The sequence below is a fragment of the Electrona antarctica genome, assembly GCF_951216825.1.
Source record: "Electrona antarctica genome assembly, chromosome: 6".
Lineage (NCBI taxonomy): Eukaryota > Metazoa > Chordata > Actinopteri > Myctophiformes > Myctophidae > Electrona > Electrona antarctica.
The window spans coordinates 13932304-13959212 of NC_136811.1; the positions used below are offsets into that span (position 1 = coordinate 13932304).

Here is a 26909-nt window from a genome sequence, read left to right on the forward strand (position 1 = left end):
ATATGCTCTACTCAGTCTGCTGTACCTTTTTAAGGCATTGTCCAGATTCACTGGTCGATATAGGCCTCATCGTCTCCCTGCCTGGATTTTGTTTCCCAGAAACGCTGCAGGATATACGACTGCTCCCAGTTAGCCAGTTTGGAGAGGAGTTAGGCGCGATTCATACTCCTATTTTAGAGCCGAATAAAAGTCGGTTCGGCTCTGTAGAGCCTACAATGTGACGTCATTTGAGGTTCGGGGGGGCGGGTACCGTCCTAAAGTCAGCTCTTCGGTGCTACTGAAAATTTCTGACGAGCCGAAATCATTTCGGCACTACAGCGGTAAAATAGGAGTATGAATCGGCCCTAAGGCCTCCATTGAATTAACGCCTCTCTTGTTCTTAACTATGTTATGTTTGTTGTTTAAATACAGTATATACAATATGGCAAACAAGACCTTAAAGACCTGTATGTGTGTGTGTAAATTCCCCTTCTGTCGCTCTCTCCCCATTTTATCCCTCTTTCTCTCTCTCTCACTCAGGATATAGGTGTTGTCCACAGCAAAGGAAGGAAATTCTGTCACTTAGAACAATAGGCCAGTTTCTCTATCTATAGACCCAGAGAGGCAGAGAAACCAAGGGGAGAGAGAGGGAGCACTTTTGGTCCGGATTGTGGGGGGGAAGAAAGCAAAGTAGAAGCTATTCTGTCTTTAAAAGTAATGGACAGTGAGTATTAGTGAAGGGTACATTGATAAGTGACAGGCGGAGACCTTTGAAAGATGGAGTTTTTGTCGTGGGGAGAGAGAAAATTGCTCTCTTTTTAATTTGCTTTCAGTTGCGTATTTGCGTTTAGCCTGGCCAACATCTCTTGCAAAGGATATCTGTTATATACACTAGAAAACACATCAGAAGAGGCTGTGGGTAAGTGTTTACAAAACCTCAAATGTCTATAGCCTGCCCTACACTATATTTTATTAATGTTTGATTTCTATAGTTTTCACAATGTTCTACGAGTCTACGACTACAGTATGTGGGACCCAATGACAACCTAATCTATACTTCCTGTACAGAAGAATAACATTGAAAGCGATGGCTGAGATATGGATGCACAATTCAAGGGTTTCATGTTTGATCCAAAGTCTTATCAGTTCATAACAGTTTAGATTATGTTATCTTATTTGCACAATGATAGAACACGGTAGTATATAACTGGTCAACACAGAAACTTAACAACTACTGTAAACTGTGCAGGTTAAAACATTTTGACATAAATCACATTTGAGCTCTATTATAAATTATTTTACACAAAAAATAAAAACATAAATTAACAAGCTCAGCTAACGAACTAGTGAATGTTTAATAAATAAAGCAGTATTAAACGTTTGACTCAGGTGTGAACACTTACTGTACTAATGACTATAACGTAACCTCTCCAAATCCCACCTGTAGTACAGAGGAAACCCCAAGTGTGATGCTTGTCATTGTGATGTGTGCGGTGATTCAGTGAGCCATCGTATTGAAGGAAACAGAGCACTGGTTCTCAAAGTGGGGTCCGGGGACCGACAGGCGGTCCTTGGGGGTGTTCCAGGGGGTCCCCAGCTAAATTTGTTTAGAAATCTAGCATCAAAATCAGTTGAACCCCATACAGTTAAAATATATTGGTTGAACCACTTTAAACCTACAGTATAGCCTACTGTACATCTGCAGTACATCTACACACCCTGAACAATTTTGAATAATTTTGAAGCATTTTAACAACACACAAATCTTGTATAGGGGTCCCTGGCACAAATCTATTTCAAATGGGGGGCCAAATACTACAATTTAGGGACCGCCAAACTGTACATGGAAAAACTTGACATGAACAAGTTTGAGAAGCACTGCTTTAGAGCCTTGATCAGATTGAAGGCCAGACAGGCCTGTGTCCGTTAGAGCAGGCACTTCCCTTTCATCACAACAGCTGGACCTGAGTCTCACAAAACAAAACACGCTTCCTGTTTGGAGACTACAGAAACGACTAGGGTCTATATTTAGAAGAGAGATGCACCGTTAACGAGATTTGAGCTCTGTTTTTTTCCCCGCTTGTTTTGGAGTGACACCGTGTTGACCGTTTACTGTAGTTATCCTGTTGGTGTTTCTGCGTGATGAGGTCATGCTATTGTTACATTGTTTCCGCCTTGGCGTTGCTGAAACACATTCCTCACCATAATGCATAATGCAGGGGACAGATTATCTCCACAACCATAGATTATACCAGTGGTTCCCGAACCTTTCAGGTGGAGAACCAAAAGAGAGATTAGGCGTTTGCCCCGGGATCCAAACTATAGTGAAAATATCTACAAAAAGATCTACAAACAAAGCTTGTAGATCGGCTATTTTCACTACTTCTTAATCATTTCTTTTCTAATTTATGACATTTCTTTGATTTTCTTTGATCAAATTAAAATTTTATACTGAAAAAAAATATTTAATTTGTTTCATGAAAAGTTATGCTTTTTTTTAAAATGTTTTTTTGAAAAGGTTTTGAAATAATAATGAAAAAAATAAAAGGACCCACAAAAATGTGTCCGTGACCCACAAATGGGTCCCAACCCAGTGTTTAGGAACCAGTGGATTAGAGAGTCCAAACATAAACATATTTATGTATTAACTGTTTTCTCTGTGTCTCCTCTTGTCTTTCTCACTCATCGACCACGCTCACCCGCCTCTCTCGTCTTTCTGTCATATCTCTGTCTCTCCCCATTCCTCCTCTTAGATGGAGGGGTCTGACAGTCCCCGCTTCAGCAGAAAGCTTCATTTCCCAGTGGGTCTCTGGATCAACTCTCCCCGGAAACACCTTGCCAAGCTCGGGGGCCGCTGGCCCAGCTCTATCTCAGTCAAGTCAGTCTGGAGCTCTGTAAACGTACCCTGGCCTCCCAATAGGCTCTATATGCACAGCAACCATTTTGGAAAGAACTTGGGCCCCTTCCCTACTACCTTCACAGGTGTTACTGATGTAGCCTGGCTAATAAGCCAGACTCAAATCACACTGTCGTGTGGTATTTGAGTCTGGAGAAGCTGTGTATGGATCTTGTTTCCTGGGGGGCGGGTTCAAACATTATCTCTTTGACGCAATTGGTCAGAGCTACTGTCAGTCAAAGGTTCGGTCTGGCTTATTACCAGGCTATTACTGATGAAGGCTGAAGGCTCTGTTCCATTCTGGTCAAACAGAGTCAGGGTGCTACTATTGTGAATGTTGGCTCACTGGAAATACTCTGCTCCACCAATGGGTCTCAAAGTGACCTTGAGTGGGTTCCAAGTGGACGGGACGGGTGTGTAACTAAGAGTCATGGGGGTCCTTGAAAACCACTTTGAGAACCACTGTACACTAAATGGAACAGAGCCTTAATTGGTCATCATCGGTAACACCTGTGAAGGAAGTAGGGAAGGGGGCCGGAAGTAGGAAGAGTTATTCTGTGTGCATAGAGCCTATTCCGAGCAAGTGAACATTCAGAGAAAATAGGCGAGCTACAAGCTCACAACGAGTCGCAACACGTTGTGTGATTGTAGATCACCTATTTTCTCGAACATACAGTATTTGGCGTAGAGGGGGAAAAGGAGAGGTCATATAATTGACCTCTCCTTAGTTGAATAAATGATCACCTTGTTTATTAATATTTGCTTCACAGAATTCACACACAAGGTCATTCTCTGTTTACGTATTGGAATGTTTTAAGTACGTAAGGACTATTGTAAACTAGAAAAAGTGCCCTTCTGGGCACAGGTCTCCACCAGGAGGATAGGACTGTGTGAGATGTTTGGCAAAATGTTTAGGAGTAATATAAACGTGTAACGTAATATCAACCTGTTGGTGGCGCTATAACAGGCCAATGTGAAAAGGGTGGGATATATTCCTCAGCCTAGTAAGAAAATGTGTGAAAGATTTCACGTAAATTGCATGCTGCGTTCATGATTTGAGGCTTTTGTTCAAAACGGGGCAATCTTGCAAACTGTGAAAGCCAATTATAGCCAATTAGGATGGACTATGAAATATCGGACAGATCAGACTTGAGCACATGACCATAGAGATACTGTGGATCGATTTGTGAGATTTTGGACAGAATCTGGAGGAGTAATATCAAAAAATGTGTTTTACAAAAGTCGGCCTCCTGGTGGCGCTATAAAAGGCAGATGCGGAAAATGCAGGTCAAAGGTTTGTCCTTGGCCTCTAGGGAGTGTGCATGCAACGTTTCACGCAGATCGGTGCAGTTTTAGGTAAAAATGTGAAAAGCTGCCTCATGGTGGCGCTATAACAGGCCGTTCTGGAAAATGTGGGGCAGAGGTTCATCGTTGGCATCCAGGGAGTGTGTGTGCAAAGTTTGGCATCGACTGGGTTAACGGTGCCGGAGATTAGCTGGTAACAGACGGACGGAAGGAAGGACGGACGGACACACACACGGACACACACACACACGGACGGAGTGCAAAACATACTCTCTCCCCATGCCTTCGGCCTGGTGGAGACAATTAGTGTATCTGCTAAAATGATCTTGCATTAGCTGCTACAATACAGCTATAGGCGTTGGATGTCATAACAAACAATCTAAAGCAGAGGCATATTTTCTCTCCCATCCCCCCTCAGCAAATCAAACCCTGGGCAGAATATTGCCCCAGTGCCCACTGAACCCTGCACACTTTCCCACTGACTGTTGTTATTCTCGTCCATGTCGTGCATGTGCAGTCAAGTCATAACTCACAGCTGACCAGTCCCCTTTCCTCTCCATCTGTCTTCCCCTCTGCCCTCTGGTCCTCCTCAGATCCACCACCAGCTCTGACGCAGCCTCGCTCCACGAGGCCCCTTCCTCTTCCCTCTCCGCCTCCACCCCCTCCCTGGCTTCCCCGGCCCCATCCCCGTCCCCCTCCCCGGCCTTCCTCCGGCCGCGGCCCGCCGCCGGGCCCCAGTCGCGCGCCAAGCGCCTGTCACACCTCTTCCTCGGGAGGCGCTCGAACAGCGACCGTGACCGGGCGGTGGGGGAGAGCCAGAGAGAGCTATGGGCCCACTCGGCCGCGCCCTCGTCCCACCACTACCTGCCCCCGGCCTCGTCCTCGGCCCCCGGCCTCATCAAGATCTACGGAGATGCTCTCTCCAGCGGGGCCAACTACCGCTCGCTGCTAGCCAACGTTCACTCCACCGCCAGGCAGCTCATCGCCCAGGTCATCACGCGCTACACAGAGCGGGAGAGGGACGAGGCAGAGGATACAGGTAACATTTTATCTTCAAGCTCACAACCACGCATCCACTTGTAAATCGACTATTTTCGCAATGTTTGTATGACACCATTGTACAAGGAAGTATAATATTGGGATAAGACAGTGGTTAATCAGACTAATTGATTTGGTTAATTATAAAAAAAATATATTTTTTAATGTTTTTGTGTTGATTTGTTGATATATAATAAGAAATAAATAAAATGATCCTGCTTCTGGAGTATTCAATTAATGTACAGGAGCAAGATTAAGTTGGTTTTGTTAATATCGATATGGTTTTTATTGCCCAGCCCTAGTAGAGGCCAGAGGGCGGCCATTTTTCTCATTTTTAACCCTCGCTACGATCATTACAGTTTGTGTACTGGTTTGTTCAAAACGTTAAAGAAAACATAACTGGAAATGACTGGAAAACACAAACAGAGAATGTTGTGCCTTGGCTTCCCTTCCACCTCCCACTAGTTCTCCAGAAACACAACCCTGAGGACTTCCTGTTGTGTGATGTCATCGGAAAGCCCACGCAGCTGCCAGGTGGAGCCGTCCAATGGGAGACGGAGTGTCGGAGAGGCGTGGCCCCGTGGGAATGTCCCCTCCTGCTGGTGGACATGTGGCGGCCCAAAGACGGATTCGAGCGCCGCTTCGAAATCCAGCGGAAGGAAGAGTACGAGAGAAACGAGAGTGAGAGAGAGAAGGAGCGCGAGAGGGAGGGGGAGAATTACCAAGGTAGATCTAGTTCTGTCTTACATGTGAATGGATGTGTGCAGAAACATTGTCTTGTTCAACGTGAATTAACCCAGGTGAGATGTTGTCATAAGGCAAATAAAACATTCTCACCTTCAAATATTAGTACTACAAAGCACTCTACACCACTGGTACTCAAAGGTGGGGTCTGGTGACCTACAGGGGTCCTTGAGGGAGTTCAGGGGCGGTCCCCAGCTAACTAACAGTTTAACAGTTTAAACACTTAAGCCCCATTCTATTTTTCGGCTGTTGCAAAAGGTTTAATATCTTTGAAAGTCTTTGAAGAATCTTGAAGAATATGTGCCAAATACCCAAATCAATTTGGGGGTCGTTTGAGAACCACCACTACTCTACACACCATACATCAGTGTACAAGTAATCGACGAAGTAAATACACGAAATCACACAAAACTAAACTCAGCTAAATTGTGCTGTGGTTGTCTGGGTTGCCAGGCGTGCGCTGGAGGCGGGGCAGGATGTCTTCTTCGGGGGGCGAGCCGGAGGAGAGCGAGCGCGGCCACCGCCCCAGGAACTCCGAGCTCAGGAGGAGCATCAGCGAAATGAACATCAGCCTGCGCCGTCGCCAAGGAAACCACGTCGGCAACAACACCCGTCGCTCCGGTGACCTCCCTAACAACGGTGGAGGGATGCACGACCGGAAGAACATTGTGAGCATGATGCCTGGAGCAGAGGTGAGGAACACAGTGTAACATGGAGGTGTATCACTCTGTGGCAGGGGTCTGCGACAGTAAATACATGAAAAACAATCTGCACACCATTTTCTGCTCCCAGAAATTTAAGTAGAGACATTTCTGGGAGCAAAAACAATGGTGTGCAGATTTCTTTCATTATTGACTTGTGAATGTTTAACTCATTTTGACCTGAGATGAGATTCTAAAAATGTCTTCTAAATCCTGACAGTTTTCTGAAAAAGCTATGTTTCTATGTCAGTCGTTCTTCGATTTTTCAAAAATAGCAGACCTACAAGCTCGTAGCGCGCCACTCGGTGACGCGCTATGAGCTTGTAGATATGCTATTTTTCAATAGCTAAAGCATAACATGATGCTAACACCAAAAGGGGTTCCCGCCCAGCCTAGTAGGCACTTGGATGTGCGTGTTCTTTTTTGGCTGTTGTTTTCAGCCTCCTTTACTACTTTAGGGGTCTTCAACAGGGCAGGGCGTCCGGGACCCCTAGGGGGTCCTCAGAGTTACTACAGCCGGGGCCGCCAACTCTTTCTGTGACAGCAACTTGTTTTTTCACCACTTGAACCCCTAACATCCCTTTTCTGAGGGGAACATTAGTCGAAAATAGCAGATCTACAAGCACACAACACCGGTGTGAGCTTGCAGATTTTTGACAGAGGTTTGGTCGGTGTAGAGGGGGAAAGGAGCAGATGAAGTTTTCTAAATATTGAGGGTTTAAGTGGTGAACTGTCCGAAAATGACATGAATCCAACACAGATGACAGTGCTTCAACTTTTTCATAGATTTCATAGATAGCTGCATAGACTTGTTTGACAAGTTGTCAAACAAGTCTATGAAGCTATCTATGAAATCTTTGAAAAAGTTGAATCTGCAACACAACTTTATACAATGTAGTGAGGTGTCTGAAACATGTTGAAGACCCCTGGTCTGTGGGGTTTGTACGTTTGAGGGTCTGGTCTTTGACCACTTAAGTCAGGTTTTATATTTGACAAAATAGTCAATTTACAAGCTCTCGGCTCGCATTGCAAATTAGCTACTATTTATTTTTCACTTCTTTTTAAAATCACGTGTTGAAGGCTAAGAGTGAAGGCAAGGTGAGCTGGATGAAGGAACCACCCAAAGAAGAAGAGAAGGACTACTCCAGCTGTGACCTGGAAGTGATGTCCCAAAGCTTGATCCTTCCGCCCACGGATCGTCCTTACTTCCTTCTGCTGCAGGGCTACGACCAGAGCAAGGCAAGACGGGCACCGTCAGATGATATATAAGACACACAAACACACACAGGCCGGCACGCACGTATACAGCCAACACCACAATAAACACATCAAAAGTAGGCCTTCAGTACAGTGAGCATTCACGCGCCTCTAGACTCACTCATGGATGTGCGCACGGATGCCCCGAACGCGCTCGGGGGACACACGCGTGCACACCCCATAACGCATGACATCATACCTGCATGTTCCCTAATCGCCACATACCATCACTGTTTCCATCCTTCTCACACAGCCTCTCCCATTCAACGCCAAGCACAAAACAAGCTCCACAGCAACACAATACCTCAACAATACCTCCACAGACAGCACAAAACCCCTCTGTGGTCATCACTCCATCTCGCACAATGACCTCACACAGGTCCCCATTGTCGCAAACTGTGACACACTTCATACCTTATCGGCCTGCCTTCTGCGCAACTTAACATCTGGAAGATTGGAGATTACCGTGAGCACAGAGCCTAGAAGATAACAGCAGACCTCCCGTCCTCTCTCTCTCTCTGTCTCTCTGTGTCTCCCTTGCTCTTTATCTTTCTCCTTCCCTATCTGTGTTGTTTATGTTCAGGATTTTGTTTTGTACATCATGGTGGGGCAAACACACGTGTTTGGGAGGAAGCCCACAATGAGGGAGCGCGAGAAGGACCGAGAGAGGGAGAGGAAAGGGAAGAGGCCGCTGAAGGTGGACACCTTCCTGTCCGCACCTGACCTCCTGGCTAGACACCTGCTGGTCAGGAGAGACTCCGCTGTTCCCGAGACACCCTCCGGACAAGGTATGGAACACCGTCAAAATGAGGCTCCAGCTGTACAACAGGCCTCTTGTTCAGTTCATGCCTGGCCTGCCATAAGTCATACATTTGTCTTCAGACCCACAAGTTGACCAAGAGAACCGAGTTCCACTTCCACCAGTGAAATTAAAAGATGTAACACATGGGGATGAACACGCTGTTAAAGAAAGAATTTAACTGGCATATCTGCTGGACGGCAGGTGTAGGACCATCAGTGATAAGGCAATATAAAAATAGAAGTCTGCAGTCAGGGCTTTATGATAGATTAACGCTTTGTCAGAGTCTTCATCAGAATGATGAACAGAGTCACTATTTGATTCAAGTTTCTTTATTAGGAAAAGACCCCTTGAGATGAACCATCTCGTTTTCAAGGGGCTCCCAACACAGATACATGTCACAACATTATTGTACATGTAAACAGTAAAACTGAACAAATTACATACACCTAACATGGACAGGACAAAACACTAAACATAACAAACCTTGAAAACTATTGCAACAGAGATCTCCCTCTCCAGTCCGCTTCCCTCCTTTGAACACAGCCAACACAGTGTTTGTTGAAATGCCTTCCAAACAAGTACGGTATTTCACAAAGTGGGTTCCGAGGACGAATCTGCCAGTGCAAAGCAGATTTGGTCTGGCCCTCCTCGGTTGTGAATTGTGATTGGATTTCGCTGCCCACCAATCAGGTATCAATATGCAATATTGAAAAAAAGAGTCAATATTGTTTTTATCAGCCCCTTGGGGGTTCCAGGGGCCCCACCAGCACAACAATTTAACCACTTTAACTCTATTTTATACTTCGGCTAGCAGATCTGAAGGCTTTGTTGTGAGATTGTTGTTTATTTTTGAAACATTTCGATTTTTTTTAACATTAACAACGCAGATATATTCTGGTATGGCCAAATACATAACAATTTGTGGGAACTTGGCATGAAATGTTTGAGAACCATCCAAACCATAAAAAAAATTGAAGTGCAGGGTGAAGCGGACTGTCTACTCTGGCTTAACAAAAAGAAAATAGAGTCGTTCATCATGTCTGCGCTGCAATCAAAACAGGGTGTGGCACAGAACCCCAGAATTCAGATCAGTTGTACTGTGCTGCGTGTGTCATGAGGAAGATAAGGAGTTTGGGTTGCCAGCAAGGCATGGCAGATAAACAGCATCCACAAACAAAGGAGACACATCAAACAAAACAACGCAAAGCGGAGCAAATGGTGGTGCAGTGTAGTAGCAGCATGGGCGGTTGCTGTCTGCATGTCTGTTGAATTGAGTGCAGCACTTAGGATATGTGATAACATCGGTCTGTTAGGTTTGGACTGCGGCTGCCTGGATCAAAGGCTTGAAGGCACGGCAAGTTTATTTGTATAGCCGAGCATTTCAACAGCAAGGCAAGTGATTTACACAAAATTGTGCTTTTAATTACAATTAATTGTATTATTTCATAATGCAATAAAAAGAATCAGGGGTTAAGAAAATAGAAAATTAGAATAAGCTCACAAATAAAACAGATACAAATATGAGAATTAATCAAAAGCCTCAATAAAAGGGAGCGGAAGAAAATATGCGTCTTTCAGCTTTGATTTAAAAGAGCTTTCTGGGAGATTGTTCCAGATATTTGGTGATCTAAACTGAACGCTGGTTTCTCCACATTTAGTTTTGAGTAAAGGGGACAGGAAAGCAGTCCCAGATATGACACTGACGGCAAGAACACAGACACATCTTATAGTCCATCATAATGCTAAAGTAGACAATCTCCCTCTGTGTCCTCAGCTCTCATGCGGCCCTACAGAGGAGGGGCCGTGACGCACAACGGCGCGGCCCTCTACAGGGACGCCGTCCTGAAGCCGGGGGACGTGATCGGGCTGGGAGGCCACTTCCTCTTCCTGTACCGCGACCCCCGAGTGACGCCGGCTCCTCCGCTGGCGCTGGCTCTGCCCTGGCAGCAGGCGGACGCCGCCTCCTCCACGCCCTGCTGCCCGTCAGGGCTGGTGGACCGCCAGGAGGCCCTGAGGCAGTACCTGGGATCCACCGAGGCCCTCCTCAAGTTCCACCCCCGGCACGCCGACGCGCTGCTGCAGGTGAGACATGGTGATGATGATGACAACCCTCCAGTTCCAGTCAGAATGCGGCGGTGGCTCAGGGGGTAGAGTGGCTGGATGGTAACCGCAAGGTCGCCAGTTCGAACCCGGGCTCCCCCAGAGTTAGTGTCGAAGTGTCCTTGAGCAAGACGCTGAACCCCTAATTGCTCCTGATGTGCTCGTTGGTGCCTTGCATGGTTTCCGCAGCTATCGGTGTATCAATGGGTGAATGTAATGCACAATCTATGTAAAGCGCCTTGGATAAAGGCGCTATATAAATGCACCATTTACCATTTAATGCGAGCATGGGATCTTCCTCGCGTTTGAGTAAGGACGCGCTGTGATTGGCCAGTGCACTTGTGCCAAGGACACGCTGTGATTGGCCATGTAGCCACTTTGAGTGGCAGTCGGGGGGCAACCGCTCTCGCCAGTCGCCAGAGCATGATTTACTATTCTGTGCTTACCGGGTTGCAACTCCAACGGGGCTGAGTCGGCTAAGAAAGCTTCGCAACATTCGACACACCAACTTGCACGCTTTAGCGTGCTCGTGGCTCAAGTTCGCTTGAGACGGCGCCCCTCCTGGCGGTCTAAAACTGACTTTATCCCCTACTACTAGTAGGAGGGGGGCGTGACCATTTATTCCATGCTCACAGTTAGAATCACTCTCTATGCCTCCCCCTGGCCAGCCTGGGGCGCCTGATGGAGGGGAAAGGAACTGGTCCGAATAACGTGTTCCTTCCACGCGTTACGTCCGGCCGGGGAAACTCCCCCCTGTCAGGTGAAAAGAAGCAGCTTGGACACCTCATGCATAGAAGGAAGCATGAGGTCAGTCTGCTGCCCAGGTTGGCAGAGGAAGTGTAGCGCCCAGGATTACATTAGATAATTTACACTGGGTGAAAAAAATGGGTTGCAAAACCGTGGGAAAAAAAAAAAAGAAGAATCACTCTCTATCTTCCATTTCCAACTGTATTTCTTTGGTATTTCACTTGTATTAACCTGGGTGAAGTTCCATTGAGATCTCTTTTTGAAAAGGGCGGCCTGGCCAAGAAAGCAATCAGGTTGGGATTACAACATAGGATTATAATAAAAACACAAAGCAAAACACAAAATGCATAAAACACTTGAATACAATGTAAAACCGTTGCGGACATTGGTTTAATGTCCGAAGAAAACTTTTAAAATCGTCCAAAGGGATTACTGTAAGTGCTCCAGTTTCATGACATTCTGGAGCCGATTCCACCGCAGAGCTTAACAACTACAAGCCGTCCTCCCAAATTCCGCGGTTGGCTGAGGGACGGTAAAAATGTGGCAGGTTCAGGGAACGGAGGTTGTGAGAATTTGTTTTCAAATTAAAAACGTCATCTCTTCAAGATGCCGCATGTGTCTCACATCTCCATCCTCCCCTGACTCGGCCGCAGCCCATCACATAGTTCTCCTCTGCTCACTCTGATAGGCCCCCGTTTCTTTTTACCGAGACGTTTCTATAAACTCCTTCCACCCTCTCTTCTTATCTCAGGGCCATGATGTGTCTCCCTCTTACACTTCACTCTAACGTGAACGTCTGAGCTTCACAGGATTTATTATCACCGTAGTGCTGACCCTTTACACACCTTGAACTTAACCGTTGGCCGCTCCATCGTGAGAAGAGGTTTACTGTCCTGGTTAACATGAACCATGTCGTCCCTGCTCTGGGGGGTGAGGAAATAGCCGATCTACAAGCTCACAACGAGTTGCATAGTCAGGGGTGCATACGTTGGTCTGACATACTAACAGTCACCTGTGGCTCCGACATGCGTGGCCGGTTAAGACTCACCCGTGGCTTCCGCGCGCAGTTAGGGTTTGGGGTAGGGTGTCGGACTGTTGGGGCTCCATTTTCGTCACCGCTAAACCCCTTATCCCTAAACTTCTTTGCCTTTTTTTTACTATTTTGCAAAACATTTTTGAATAATTAAAATGTCTACAAGCTCACAATGTGTCAATGTAGATTGGCTAGTTGAACTATTCAAAAATGTTTTTCAAAATAGTAAAAAAGGCAAAGAAGTTTAGGGATAAGGGGTTTAGCGGTGACGAAAATGGAGCCCTTGGTGCGTCGGACCAAAGGCCTGCACCCACAAAGTAATTTGGTGTGTACTGTGTAGAGGGATACTAGCGGACTTAGTACTGTGGTCCAGTAATCCAAGGATCAACTCTCAGTACAAGGGGTTAAAGGACGACTTTGTTTCATGTAGGTTGACTGCATTTGTTTTATGCCTTTGTGAGTGAGCTCTCGAGACACGGAACACATTGTATTATTACCGGTATGTCAGATTTTCACTTTTCAACCTCGCCAGAGAACAATTTATAGGATTCAGGTTGAAAATCAGCAAAGTTCAAATAAATGCAGGGAACCTCTGTATGTGCGTATGTCTGTAATCCACGTGTCTTCCACCGAGCGACTTCTAATTCATTACACACATGTCCACTCGAGTCAGTTGGATAGGCGTGGTTGTTCAGGACCAGAAGGCTCTGGCCGTGGCCCAAATGAGTGAATTGATTACCATGGCAACCCTAGCCTAAGCTTGATTTGGAAAATTCCTCACACCTGTCGAATTCCCCACACCTGCTGCCATTTGATGACTAATTCACTCCACTTTTCACAGTCAGTTTGCACTCTTCAGACGCACCTGTCTACCTGACCCCGGTTTGAATCTGAGGCACTTTACTGCGTGTCAGTAATGCCCTTCTCTCTCCTGCCCTTTCCTGACTTTCCCGTTTTCATACTGTATCTGAATGAAGCATAAAATGTAAAAGAAATACATTATAAAAAAGGGGAAAAAAGCCTAACTTGTCAAATGTGAAAATCGAAGCATGGCACCAATTAAAAATGTGTCCCTACAATTTTCCCTCGTAGGAGATCATCTCCAAAAACTCATCCCCAGACTCCGGTGCTGGGCCCTTGGCCCCTGCCTACCTCCTGTCAATCATCATAGACCACGCCTCCAAGCATCTTGACCCTGCTCTCACACCCCAGATACTGCTCAAGGCGGCCAATCTGATCAAAGGAATAGTGTGGGTGAGTTATGATGAGAAATATTTGTATTATGATGAAGGGAAGAGCCACGGGTCCACCCTAACACGATAACCAGGTCAGGATCCAAGAGTGGCTGGAATGGAATTCATTTGAAATCTTTGAAGAACACTGATGACTCTTACAAGATCATGGTGTGAGAGCACATACTGGGTTATTATTAGCTCAGCCAGGACAACTCGCTAATTGAATGAAAGTAGTTTCATGACGGGGCTCTTGCAGGAGTCTAGACAGATGTCTATAAGACGGTCGGTGTGTGTCTGTGTGTGTGTGTGCATGTGCACGTGTGTGTGTGTGTGTGTGCGGCTGTGCGCGCCTGTCTGTCTTGAGTGTCTGTCTGTCTGTCCGTCCGGCGTCCGTCTGTCGACTATTCAATTCAATTCAATTCAATTCAATTCAAAGGAGCTTTATTGGCATGAGAAAACGTACGTTGACATTGCCAAAGCAGAAGTGGAACAAGACGATCTAAATAAAACAATGTATTTACAAATAAATGTTGGATATAAATAGGAATTAATAAAGGCGACTATCGCAAACTGCTGGAGCGATCGGCACCACATGTCTTGTGCACACTGCCAGCAGTGCACAGAAGTACCTCCACTCATTTTATATTTTTGGAAACACATTAACTTCGAGTCAACCTTGTCCAAATCTTTTGTCATACGTCACAGATATCATACATAGATATCATATCATAGAAAACTTATGTCACAGACTGACCTGGAGTGTGTATGATTGACACCGTTCCCATTTCGATTTTGTAAAAGGAGCAATACATTTATTTGGTTTGGTGATGAGAGGATCCATTTTTAGGTATACTATGAGGGACCATAATACATCTCCCCAACCCAATTGGGACCTTCTGATCCCCCTAGTACAGTCGTTTTCAAACAGTGGTCCGGTGACCACCAGTGGTCCCCAGCTAAATGATGGAGAGGTGGTAAGACCCTTATAGGTCTTTAACTCTTGAAAGCGTAAAATGAAAACAAATGGACCCGTACATTAATTAATTTTATGCTCTCAAGAGTCTCCATTACTTAATAATTTACAAGAAGGCAACACAATTGTGTCTTGAAGAATTGTTATTTGGATCAATCTTTGGCACTACATCACAAAATCAACTACCGGTAATCAAATGATTCCCGAGCGCGGCGCGGCTGCAAGCAGCTCACCGCTACAAGAGATGGGTCAAATGCGGGAAACATGTGTGAAAAAATACAGCATGGAATTATGTACACAATATTATCACAACGATAACAAAAATATCCCTTTAGTTTTGGGTCTTATAGAGGCTAAATCTGTTATTGTGGTTCCTGGCTCAAATGCAGAATAAATAATGGGCCTTGATATGAAAAGGGTTGAAACGTACAGTAGTACAACAGGTCGTAGCTCTGAGCAGCAACTCCTAGCAGCAGCAGCAGCAGCAGCAGCACAACAAGACAAAAACATTTCGTCGACTTACTTTTTTCACTGACGAAAACTAAATGGAAACTAAGCTATGATGACTAAAACTAAGACGTCAACAAATAGAAACTAGACTAATAAAATGTTAGGAAGGGACTAGTGGACAAGAGATCCAGTCATTTTACACTTGGTTGCATGCTGAAAATAGCCGATCTACAAGTTCACAACGCGTGAACGTTGTGAACTTGTAGATCGGCTATTTTCAGCAAGTGTAAAATCAGCCATTACGACGGCATCAAGGCCCGCCAAAATACATTTTAGTCGACTAAATGAACTGGAGATTTAGTCAACTAAAATCTTATGATATTTAGTCAACCAGTGGTCCTTGAGAGGGTTCTAGGTGGTCCCCAGCTAAATGATACGAGTTGGTAACCAAATGGACCCTTATTATATCTTTAACATTAGGAAAGTGAGTATGTGATTGGTTGAGAATAGGAAGCAACCGCGACAGAAATCCTGACCAGCTCTGACCAGCTCTGACTAGTTCTTACGCAAAACACTCGTTTACAGTAGCAGTGATCTGATCGCACCTTTGATTTAATTATCATTTAGTTGTTTATTTTTATATCGACTGAGGAATATTAGTGCTCAAAACCACAGAACCCAGGCTGGTGAAAACAATGAGGCCCGGCCGTCAGACTGTGACCCAGTTTACTGTCCCATATTTAATAACAAACAAACAGTAGTGGCCGTATACTGTTTGATAACACACACACACACACACACACACACACACACACACACACACACACACACACACACACACACACACACACACACACACACACACACACACACACACACACACACACACACACACACACACACACACACACAGAGAGAGAGAGAGAGAGACAGACAGATGCCCTTCACTGTGGCCTGGCAGACTGTGGACAGGAACAGAGGATGAGCTGATGTCACTTCCCTCCTGCTGGAAAATGTGTTGTAATTGTTCTGGCGGCCGGGCCAGACTCTGTCTGTCTGTTCCCTCCCTCTAAGCCCAGACCACTCTCACTCTCTCTCTCTTTCTCTCTCTCTCTCCCCCCCCCTCCCCTTCTGCCTCCAACCCTCTCTTTACAGGATAACATTAAGGAATTTGGGGATAAGCATCCCACGCAGAAGTAAGAACATTTTTGCACAACGTCACGTTTCCTCTGTTTAGAGATGCCTTCCAGAGACTTGACAGCATGCTGACTGATTCACGTTTTGTTTTGTAGTCGGTGCCGCTATGGCCCCCGGGGTCACATTTCTGTGGCTTCGCTAGAGAAAACATTAAAATGTCGTGGTGATGAAAAACACAGTTCTAATTGTTATTAATATACCGTATAATGACACGGTTACAGTCGGAGAATGAACGCTATGACATTTCAGCCCCTCCGTGTGTCAATATTGTGAGCAGCTCCACGGATCCCGAGGTGGAGATCGCCACACCCAGCGTCCAGAAGCTGTCGTCTGACCTTCGCCCCCTCATGTTCTGGATGTCCAACGCCACAGAGCTCCTCAACTTCTTCCAGGTCAAAGTGGAGGCCATGGAGAGGGAGTGGGAGTTTGAAGGTGAGGGTGACTTCTATCTAACTATAAATGCACCAATTCTCTTTCTGTCTGTGTGTGTGTACTGTTAGTAAGAGAAATCTATGAAAATCTGGGAACTAAATCGTTACCAAGAAATTTCTTCACCAATGTGTTTCTAAAGGTGTCTAATAACATGTACTAAAAGTTTGAAATTCAACTCCCGTGGGAAATTGAGTTATTAGCATAATATGTGACCATACCCATAACATCCTATATAAGGCAAAAAAGTCCAAATTTCATCATTCTTTAAGTAGCATGTGACATATGAAACTAGGGGGTTTTCATGATTCTGAATCCATTCCAAGCATTAGTTTTGCACAAAAAACACTCCTTGGGAGGAAAACGGCCTCACAAACGTGATGAGGTCAGCACATTTGGTCAAGTGGATATGGCCTAATTTAGCCCAAGGAGTGTTTTTTGTGCAAAACTAATGCTTGGAATGGATTCAGATTTTTTTTTGGCTTTTTCTGCCTTTATTGATAGGTTGAAAGTAGTCTGACAGGAAATGGGGAGAGAGACGGGGGGGGGGAAACACGCGGCAAAGGCTGTCGGGATCGGGAGTCGCACCCGCGGCACACGGTCAGGCTGGCTCAGCAGACGGTTGAGCTAACCGTCCGAGCCGTGTGTGTACTGTTGTAATCCACGTAGCTCGAGAACCGTTAGCCCCACCGACTTCAAATTCGACACACGCGTTGCACACCACCACAGGGAGTGCAGTGCCCGGTGTCGAGTCGGTCGGACCCACGGTTGTCCAGAACCGGCTCAGGGCCCCTGGGCCTGCACATGGTCCATTTACTGTATGGAGCTGGCCTTTTCTGACATCACAACACTCCATGTTTGGGCATGCCTGACACAGAACTCCATATATAGGAATAAAGGGACATAGAGAGACAGATCCAGAAATCTCCATATATGGGCATAAAAGGGACACAGACAGATGGTTGCAGCGGGTACTCTGACACGGGTACAACGGGTATTGCATAGCCGGGTGGGGCATGGATCTTCAACTTCCATCGTTACCGACTCGGTGCTCTACAGCCGGGCATCAGTCCAGTTAAAACAATCCCAGAAAAACAATGCCAAACGTAAAAGGTCCCATCGTAACTTATTATTGCCTCCTACAAAGACCATAACCTTTAGAATAACCACAAGACATGCCAACGTCAAGCCCTACAATAGCAGGAAATATCACGGGGCTTGTAACACACTTGGTACTGCATTTTGAAGCTGGCACTATACGGTTTTGTTTGAATGGAAGGGGGCAATCCACTTCCCTGTGTTTATTTTCCTTTGCTGACTGACAATAGGAACGCTTAGGGAAAGAGAGCGCATGGGTTAGAAGAGTGGGCTCTGCTTCTGGCCAAGAAGGGGTCATGTCGGTTGGGCAAAGAGAGGGGTCTTTACATTACACCATAACAATCGTTACTATACCATACTGTAGTTCCGACATCTCCTTGTGATTGGCTGAGGCATTCTAATGAATGCCAATATCTTCCCATAACAGCACTCAGACCACATCTCTAAAAGTATAAATTCCTCATTAAACCATTCGGTGGAAATAGCCCAAAAAGTATAGCCAATCTACAGTACAAGCTCACAACTTGTCGCAATGTGGTGTAGAGGCAACCACTGCTCGTTGACAAGTGGTATTGCATGAAGCTCGCAATAGAGCGTCGCAGTCCCGCCCCCTACCATGGCCCAGTAAATTAATCCCAATGCATTTTTCCCATAGACATTTCAAAAAGTATTTATTTAAAGACGGTTACGCCGCGGACAAAGCCAACTCGAGTCGTGACAACTCATGACAACACAAACAATATTTTGGAGCAAACAAATAATTACAAAGAAGAAAAACAACAAAAAAAGTGTTGTAACCTGCCGTTTTTTTCTTCTTTCTAATTATTTGTTCGGCCCAAAAAATTGTGTTTGTTGTCACGACTCGAGTTGGCTTTGTCCGCGGCGTAAACGTCTTTAAATAAATACTTTCTGAAATGTCTATGAGGAAAATTAACGGATAATCATTTCCTGGGCCATGGTAGGGGGCGGGACTGCGACGCTCTATATTGCCCCTGCTCAAGCAGGCGTTCAACAATCTTAGCTCAGCAGTAGAGATGTTGCTACTCTCTCTGGGTTCAAATCTCTGGTAGGATAATCATAAATCTTACGTATTGCAGCTTTAAGTAAGTACTGTCTATGGATAACTGTGTCTTTATTTCAAAGCCCCTGGAGACCCGGTTTTGTCTGCCGACATGGACACGTGTTCGGAGGCCTTGGCGCAGCTTGATGACGTCATCATGCATACCTTCCAGCAGTGTGTGTATCACCTCACCAAGGTGAGAGAACTCTCCCTTCCTCCATGTACAAATACTTCATTGCAAGTACAAGCAAGTTAAGTCCTGCATAACAATGTTACTTGAGTAAAAGTATTGATATCAAGGTATAGTTAACACAATCAGTATGCAGAATGTCCCAAATCTGCAAAGTAGAATAACTAGTAAGATGTGTGCGTGCGTGCGTGCGTGCGTGCGTGCGTGCGTGCGTGCGTGTGCGTGTGTTGACGCTCGTTAATGTCAAGGCAATTATGTTCATAATTATGTTCATAATTATTCAATTATTCATAATTGCAATTATGTTAGGGGCGGCGGTGGCTCAGGGGTAGAGTGGCTGGATGGTAACCGCAAGGTTGCCAGTTCGAACCTGGGCTCCCCCAGAGTTAGTGTCGAAGTGTCCTTAAGCAAGACACTGAACCCCTAATTGCTCCCGATGTGCTGATTGGTGCCTTGCATGGTTTCTGCCGCCATCGGTGTATGAATGTGTGTGTGAATGGGTGAATGTAATGCACAATCTATGTCAAGTGCCTTGGATAAAGGCGCTATATAAATGCACCATTTACCATTTCCATGCACTGTCAAATAGGTCTACATCTATTCTAAGGTAGCATATACCTGTGTAGACATTATTATCCTGCTCATTACTGTGCTTGAGCACAAAATGCATTTTGAGAACCCACACATTTTCCATAGTTCCATACACAATCTTTCTACAATTGTGGCCCCCGGCCCTAATCTAGTTGAACACCCCTGCTGTATAAGATACTTACTTTCCCACCACTGGCTCATATTTTCTTTGTGTCCACCACACACATCACAGACCCTGTACTCTCTACTCCCCGCGCTCCTGGACACAAACCCGTTTTCCGGCGGCGAGGACAAGGACAAGGAAAAGGACGGCGGCGCGCGGACGCCGGAGGCCGAGGCGGGCGGGGACGGCGCGGGAGGCCAAGGGGAGATGGAGGACGTGTCCAACCTGCCCCCCACCGTGGCAGGGCTGGTGGACGTGTACCGCTGCTCGCTGTTCATGTCCCGGGAGGCGTGTCTGTCTCCGCCGCTCACCTCCCAGACCTTTGGCTACCTCTTCTTCTTCACCAACACCTCCTTGCTCAACACACTGCTCGAGAGAGGTGAGCGTAGTGTGTAGGGCCATGCCATATGGTCAAAATATACGAACCTAAATTGTTTTGCAAGTACCTTGATATCAATATTGTGGGGATGTCTTCTGGGCGCTATAGCCCCTCCGGCTCCAATGCAAAGCTTTTGAAATGATGTCATACTAGAGCGGTGCCCGTGGGGCCTCTACAGCGATGGCAGCCAAGTCTATGGACTTTTAATGTTTGTTTACTTTAGAGCACTACATGACGACGTGAGACTGATTTAGGTTTTTTTTGGTGGGGGCTTTTTTTTTAAAACTTTTTTTTGTGTGGCTTTCGCCTTTTATTTTATATTTTTATGGAGGGACAGACAGTAGGCTGACAGGAAATGGGGAGAGAGATGGGGGGAAGACATGCAGTAAAGGCCGTCGGGATCGGGAGTCGAACCCGTGGCACACTGCCAGACTGGATTACCAGCCAAGGTGCCTGGACCACTGAGCCATGGCCCAGGCCGGGGGGGGCTTTTTTGTGCCTTTATTGATAGTTACAGTGAAGATGGATAGGAACGAGAGAGAGAGAAGGGAGAGACATGCAGCAAAGGTCGTCATGAACGGGACTCAAACACGCGACACGCTGTCAGGACAGAGCCTATATGTGGCATGCACCTGGATCACTAGGCCAGCGGGCGCCCCTGATTTAGTTTTATATACAATAACACTGCATTCATGTCTCATAATAACGTAATAGGGGCAGTGAATCTGCAATTAATGAATGCCCTCATGCGGCAGCCACATGGTGGGAGCCCCTCCCTTCACACAAGTGTGATTTTTTTTATACTAAGTTTGATTGATTGATTGATTGATTGATTGATTGACATTTTTTATTTCACAGTACATTTCAAACGAAAGCACAAGTCAATAGAGAAACTGTTACTTTGTGGGCGATCCATGATTAAGCATTGCACTTGTTTACAACAGGGTCCACCATTTTCAATTCATAAAATACTCAATTCACAAATACACAAACAAAGAGGAAATCACCATATAGGCTTCTGATTCCACACGATATCTCATTCTCATATCCCGAGATTGATATAATAATTGATATGGCCCTGCAGCACTATGCGTGTTTTTACTGGGACTAGTGGTTATCCAGAAGCAGAACATCTCTTGGTTCTGCAATGCGGCAGCTGCGTGTCCTGTCCTGAGTGTTGTTGAGCAACACACTGGCTGAAGGATCACTCATGGTTGCTTTCTCTGCAGAGAGACTGTCTGTACAAACAGTACAATGCTTTACTGTGCTAAGTAAGGACTTTCAAACTAGGAAGGGTATGGCCTGGTCAGCCTGCAATGACATGCATAAGATCTGGTCATCCCAGCTTAGTAAGTTAAAAGTAAAAATATTTAAGACGACCGTTGAGCCGATTCTACTCTATGGCTCCGAGACATGGACACAAAGAAACAAGAGAATCGGTTGGATGGCACTTACACCCGCCTTCTAATGAGAGCGCAAAATCTGTCTTGGAAGAGCCACCCATCGACTAATCTAATATACGGCAACCTTCCCCGTGTTTCTTCACTGGTCCGATCCAGAAGAGCGCAGTTTGCCGGCCACTGCTACAGAGCTGACAATGAGGTTATGGCATTTGATTTGCCACTTTCTTTTGTCTTTCCAAGACGGGCTGTTCTCTTGGTCCAGAGCGGTCCAGATCCGCACCAACCTGGACCTGGTGTTGGACTGGCTACAGGGGGCGGGACTGGGAGACATCGCCTCTGAGTTCCTGAAGAAACTGTCCATCACTGTCAACTTCCTGTGTGTGCCCAAGACCCGCCTCATCCAGGTAATGTACTATATTGGTACAGTACGTACATATTATTCATTGTATTCATGTCCTCACCTTACCTGCCTTATTCACTGCTATTATTTATTAATAGGCCTGTGCTCACTGTAAGTGCACTCAGAGGTGGAAAGAAACTAAGTGCATTTACTCAACTTAACTCAAGTACTGTACTTAAGTAGTCTTTTGATGTATTTGTTTTTTACTTTACTTGAGTATTTCCAAATCTCTATACTTTTACCTCTACTCCACTACATCTCAGAGACAAACATTGTACTTTTTACTCCACTACAATTTATTAAGTTACGTTGTAGGTTTAGATTATTATTACAAAACATACATTAACCACTTCAGCCCTATTTAAACTTTGGCCGATCTACAAGCACACAACACTATTTGAAAATAGCCGGTCTAGATGCTTGTGTGCTGCTGTTTAGCTTTTATATATTTTAGACATAATGATAACATAGTGAATACTTTTGTACTTTTACTCAAGTAAAGTTTGATTACCGGACTTGTACTTGTAACAGTATTTCTACATTGCATGAGGATTACTCAATGATGACAGAAAAGATGAAAGGTACAAGTCAGCTTATTTGAATGAATGAATGAATGAACGAATGAATGAAAAACTTTATTTTAACTTTAAAATTAGACAACAAAGTCAAAGAATTAAAATAAATTCAATATAAAACAAATAATACTAATAACAAAACAAGTAGGGAGAAGCATAAAACTTGGCTAGATAAAAGGGGTAGGGTTATATAATATAACTCTACCCCTTTTATCTAGCCATGCAGAAGGAACATCGATTTACTGGGGGTTCAGCTGCTCTGCCTTAGCCAGCTCAATTCATTATGTATAGAAGACGTATTTTCCAATAACCCAGACCAAGTTTAGTTGACCAATTAAGAAGAACTTACCGTAATAGCAATAGGTATGTTCCCTTTTCCCATCAAGCAGACTGAGTCAGATCTGTTCTTGACCTTCCAATCACAAAAATTCTTATCGGAGCATCCTGACTCCATCCTTCTAGTCTGTTCTCTGTTCTCTCATCTCTATTTGAATCACAGACCTTTCGACACAAGCGTCATTGTGACGTCCAGATATCATACTGTAGGTGTCATCATGTTTCATCATTCTTAATTAAGCATTTCAAGTAAGACGGTTATGATGCACTAGACACTAGTCAGTGTCCAATTGTAGTAATACTTTCCATAACACCGTATTGATACTTGATACAATACTGTATTTTACTGTACTGTGTTTTTTTTTTACTATATATTCTATGTGCAGGTCTACATGAATGTACTGTATGTGATGTCTTGTTTAAAATCAGGTTGTATTATGAGTTGCTGGCTGTCTACACTGGAATGTTAAAACATGTGATGTGTCTGATAATCCCATGTGGGATGGGTTAAGAAATTGTCCGGACACGGAAATAAAATATTTAATATATTCATTCATTCATTCATTCGTTCATTCGTTCATTCGTTCATTCGTTCGTTCATTCGTTCATTCGTTCATTCGTTCATTCATTCGTTCATTCGTTCATTCGTTCATTCGTTCATTCATTCGTTCATTCGTTCATTCGTTCATTCATTCGTTCATTCGTTCATTCGTTCATTCGTTCATTCATTCGTTCATTCGTTCATTCGTTCATTCGTTCATGCATTCGTTCATTCGTTCATTCGTTCATTCATTCATTCATTCGTTCGTTCGTTCATTCGTTCGTTCGTTCATTCATTCATTCATTCATTCATTCATTCGTTCGTTCATTCATTCATTCATTCATTCATTCATTCATTCGTTCGTTCATTCATTCATTCGTTCATTCGTTCATTCATTCATTCATTCATTCGTTCATTCGTTCATTCATTCATTCATTCATTCATTCATTCGTTCGTTCGTTCGTTCGTTCATTCGTTCGTTCGTTCGTTCGTTCGTTCGTTCGTTCGTTCGTTCGTTCGTTCGTTCGTTCGTTCGTTCGTTCGTTCGTTCGTTCGTTCGTTCGTTCGTTCGTTCGTTCGTTCGTTCGTTCGTTCGTTCGTTCGTTCGTTCGTTCGTTCGTTCGTTCGTTCGTTCGTTCGTTCGTTCGTTCGTTCGTTCGTTCGTTCGTTCGTTCGTTCGTTCGTTCGTTCGTTCGTTCGTTCGTTCGTTCGTTCGTTCGTTCGTTCGTTCGTTCGTTCGTTCGTTCGTTCGTTCGTTCGTTCGTTCGTTCGTTCGTTCGTTCGTTCGTTCGTTCGTTCGTTCGTTCGTTCGTTCGTTCGTTCGTTCGTTCGTTCGTTCGTTCGTTCGTTCGTTCGTTCGTTCGTTCGTTCGTTCGTTCGTTCGTTCGTTCGTTCGTTCGTTCGTTCGTTCGTTCGTTCGTTCGTTCGTTCGTTCGTTCGTTCGTTCGTTCGTTCGTTCGTTCGTTCGTTCGTTCGTTCGTTCGTTCGTTCGTTCGTTCGTTCGTTCGTTCGTTCGTTCGTTCGTTCGTTCGTTCGTTCGTTCGTTCGTTCGTTCGTTCGTTCGTTCGTTCGTTCGTTCGTTCGTTCGTTCGTTCGTTCGTTCGTTCGTTCGTTCGTTCGTTCGTTCGTTCGTTCGTTCGTTCGTTCGTTCGTTCGTTCGTTCGTTCGTTCGTTCGTTCGTTCGTTCGTTCGTTCGTTCGTTCGTTCGTTCGTTCGTTCGTTCGTTCGTTCGTTCGTTCGTTCGTTCGTTCGTTCGTTCGTTCGTTCGTTCGTTCGTTCGTTCGTTCATTCATTCATTCATTCATAACCTTAAAGTAAAAAATGTGAGTACTTTTTCCACCACTGCTCTGATGCTGCGTTCATAAGTTTTTCTCGCCCCCCTAGTGGCGAAAAATAAAACTTCTGGGAACTCAGATTACGTTCACCATAGCTACAGAACGACCAATACAAGACTGACCGACCGGCTACATTGCTGCCGAATCACTGTGGAAGTGTTGCTCAAGCCACACTGCATAAATAAAAAGGGTACGGTTTAGTAAATAGCACAGGGACGTGGTTAAACAGAGAATAGTTTATTCTTCCATGGAAGAGATGGGAATGGAAACGGTGAAACAAAGCTTCTGATTGTTTGGTCGTGCCATTAGCATGCTGAAGAACATTCAGGCCAGCACCTCAACTTTGATTTGCAGCGCCTCAACACCGGTCACACAGCGACAAGTGACGCCGGTCCTCACTTGGTAGCTTCAAGGCTAACTTCCTTTAAGGTTGACCTATAGCCTGTCGCTTAGTTGCTGCCATAGTACAGTATGAACACACAGCACCTACCTAACTGTCCGAACCAGCAGCCTCCTCCTCTTTCAGGACATATTGATTGTTCATACTTCTGCCTGTCATTTGTCAGTCATCCTGGACCAGCCTATTGGAGGACCACGCCTTGTTAAGCCCCTCCCAGCTGCACCACCTGCTCACCCATTACAAGCTGGGACCAGCCAGAGCGCCACCTGCCTCCTGGGCCCCTCCCCCTGGCACTGAGCTGAGTGGAGGTAAACAGAACAGCACAACCACACAGCCTTATTTCCCTCTACACCAAATCTCTTTGGCCCGACTCACACCTTCGCATCTAGCATATAACATTGTTGGATGCTAGATGCATGAGACTTGTTTACTGATGCAAGCTCGCAATGCATTTCCAATGGAAGTCACATGGTGTACGGCTTTCGGCTGTGTTTCGACTGTGACCCCCTCATACAACACAAATGTTGTGTCAAACCATGTGACTCCCGTTGGAAATGCATTGTGAGCTTGCATCAGTCAATAAGTCTCATGCATCAGCTATACATCAATCTGTTGTGCACGTGTGAGTCAGGCCTTAGTCGAATATAGCCTATATCCACAAGCTCACGACACATTGCGTTGTCAGCTTGTAGTTGGACATTTCGCCGTGTTTTCACAGAATTTGGTCTTTTATGACATACCCACAGTAGGAATACCTATTGGGTTAAACTGTCAATATCAATTCATTGCATATTAGATGTCTGTCTCGATCAAAGACATGGCTGGCATGGATGCATTGCTCGTAGCTATATCCATGTCAACTCTTGCAGCCTGGGAGCTGCTTAGCAATCGTTATTGTTTGTTCCATGGTTTTATCATTAAAAGCAATTTCCAGTCAGTAGTACACAGTACATGTTGTGCCTGCCGCTGCGTCATTGTGGTGTCTATAATCCCAGTAAAGAATGCCCTTCCAGCTATCATTTCGGTGTATTTCTTCTCATGGTGTTCCCTCTACTGACATTTTGCAGACATCTTTGAAAGCTTCCTGGACCATCCTCCGCTTATTCTCCCCAATGAGACGCCTCGGCTGGACCTGTCCCAGCCAATCCCCAGCCCCGAGCTCCAGAAGGAAGTGACACGCTTGCGGAGCTTCTTGTGGGGACTTGACCAGGACGAGCTCCCGGCCAATCAGAGGACTCGGCTTTGAACAAGCCAGAATTTGTCTCATGGCGGATGGATGGGTGTCACATACTGTACGTAGAAATGTGATATCTGGAGATGCTTCAAAGCAACACATAGGAAAATGTAAACTGGACGAAAACAGTTATTATTTTTATTTTTTATTTTTTTCCTTCTTTTTTTCATTTACATATTTTTATGTATTGCATTGCCTGGATGCAGTGTTTTGTTAGTTAGTATAGAACTAATACCAACAGTAACAGTACATGTATTAACAGTCAGATTATGTTCATGTAAGGGAATATATTGCCACTGATTTGACTTAAAATAAAAGG

The 26909-nt window shown here is 45.1% G+C and overlaps 1 protein-coding gene across 1 annotated transcript; it reads left to right on the forward strand.

Annotated features, from left to right (window-relative positions):
* Window positions 1-625: 625 nt before the first annotated feature.
* Window positions 626-26909, forward strand: rasip1 (Ras interacting protein 1). The gene is made up of 16 exons (XM_079504831.1): window positions 626-898; window positions 2733-2857; window positions 4774-5219; window positions 5684-5944; window positions 6416-6654; window positions 7744-7902; window positions 8504-8708; window positions 10497-10804; window positions 13695-13856; window positions 16416-16456; window positions 16735-16889; window positions 19128-19240; window positions 20058-20367; window positions 22011-22174; window positions 25523-25664; window positions 26424-26909. Exons 2-16 carry the CDS (start codon window positions 2733-2735, stop codon window positions 26600-26602), a joined length of 3009 nt encoding a protein of 1002 aa, XP_079360957.1. The 5' UTR covers window positions 626-898; the 3' UTR covers window positions 26603-26909.

Excerpts from the sequence above, each read along its gene's own strand:
- rasip1 (XM_079504831.1), top strand. The coding sequence starts at position 2,733 with ATGGAGGGGTCTGACAGTCCCCGCTTCAGCAGAAAGCTTCATTTCCCA. Across the intron at positions 5,945-6,415 it reads GGAGGGGGAGAATTACCAAG|GCGTGCGCTGGAGGCGGGGC; the intron begins GTAGATCTAGTT and ends CTGGGTTGCCAG. Across the intron at positions 13,857-16,415 it reads TGATCAAAGGAATAGTGTGG|GATAACATTAAGGAATTTGG; the intron begins GTGAGTTATGAT and ends CTCTCTTTACAG.